General features: G+C 45.1%; 1 protein-coding gene across 1 annotated transcript; it reads left to right on the top strand.

The window, feature by feature from the left end:
* The first annotated feature begins 220 nt into the window (after positions 1 to 220).
* On the top strand, positions 221 to 1,199 carry LOC122650787 (putative methyltransferase DDB_G0268948). Its single transcript, XM_043844169.1, has 2 exons — positions 221 to 422; positions 516 to 1,199. Exons 1-2 carry the CDS (start codon positions 273 to 275, stop codon positions 1,197 to 1,199), a joined length of 834 nt encoding a protein of 277 aa, XP_043700104.1. The 5' UTR covers positions 221 to 272.
* Positions 1,200 to 1,405: the final 206 nt, after the last annotated feature.

Consider the following 1,405-nt stretch of genomic DNA (forward strand, 5'->3'; position numbering starts at 1 on the left):
CGCATCAATTAATATCCAAATTACAAAACCACCCATGCGATGCTTTCTCCCACCACAGTATTGGTCCACCGTATGAGTGTATAAAAAACGCCTCTTCATGCCTTTCAACATAGGGTCTAAATTCAACAATGGCAACCGCACGAGCTATGTCAGATAATCACATGTGATGATTCTGCTATACGATAAATAAGAGAACGAAGATCAGTACAATTGCAGACCAAACCAAATAGAGAAAGAAAGAAAGAAAGAAAGAAGAGACCAGAGGAAGAGAAATGGCAAATCTGTTCATTAAACAAGCGAAGATGTATGTAGAGACTCGGCCGAGTTACCCAACCGAGTTTATCGAATTCATAGCCTCCAAAACCCTAGGCCGCCATCTCGCCTGGGACGCTGGCACCGGCAACGGCCAGGCGGCATTCTCCGTGAGTCTTCTCCGATGATTCTCTCTCTCTCTGTCTCTTTCATGGATTTATTGGGAATTACATAAATTTACTATATATTTCTCAATTTTTCAGTTAGCGAAGATATTCAAAGATGTAGTGGCAACAGACACAAGCGAGCAGCAACTCTCTTTGGCCCCTAATCTCCCAAACATTCGTTACCAACAAACTCCACCCACCATGTCCATAGATGAACTCGAGCGCCATGTGGCATCAGAAAGCACCGTTGATCTGGTGACCATTGCACAAGCCCTCCATTGGTTTGACCACCCAATCTTCTACGAACAAGTGAAACGGGTGCTCAAGAAACCCAATGGAGTTATCGCTGGCTGGTGCTATTCGGAGCCGGAGGTTAACGATGCCATGGATGCCGTCTATTCAAGGGTCTATAAAGAGTCAGCACCTTACTGGGCCCCACAACGGAAATTCGTGGACTATAGGTACAGGACCATTGATTTTCCGTTTGAGCCCGTAGAAGGAGAAGATCACACGGGTCCGTTTCAATTTGAAGCGACGAGGTCAATGGATTTGGAATCTTATTTTACTTACATAAGATCATGGTCAGCATATCAGACGGCTGGTAGTAAAGGTGTGGAGCTGTTGAAGGAAGACGTGGTCAAAGATTTTGAAAGAGCTTGGGGAGATGATAGGACAAGCCAGAAGATAGTGCGATTCCCAATTTATCTGAGGATTGGGAGGGTAGAAAGGAACCGAGTGAAGAAAGAATCATCACGAGCAAGTGAATTTGTTTCGAAATAAAGTTATGGCAAGCGATCTCTACCTGATCGCATGGTCTCTACACAAGCATCTGGGCCAATGGGTGAGCACGCTTGGGTATCTACCCAGGGGCAGAGGCATCATCTAATGGTATCCTGTGAGAGGGCGTAGGAAACACCACCAAATAGAGATCTTTTTCCCTTCTAGTTATTATGGATCCTATCAGATCGACGATCGAAAGTGATGAA

This window comes from Telopea speciosissima, chromosome 2 (assembly GCF_018873765.1).
Source record: "Telopea speciosissima isolate NSW1024214 ecotype Mountain lineage chromosome 2, Tspe_v1, whole genome shotgun sequence".
Classification (NCBI taxonomy): Eukaryota; Viridiplantae; Streptophyta; class Magnoliopsida; order Proteales; family Proteaceae; genus Telopea; species Telopea speciosissima.

What these genes read in the sequence shown, in the direction of transcription:
- LOC122650787 (XM_043844169.1), top strand. Translation starts at nt 273, where the DNA reads ATGGCAAATCTGTTCATTAAACAAGCGAAGATGTATGTAGAGACTCGG. An exon ending in ACGGCCAGGCGGCATTCTCC is followed by an intron (nt 423 to 515) that starts GTGAGTCTTCTC and finishes TCAATTTTTCAG; the next exon opens with TTAGCGAAGATATTCAAAGA.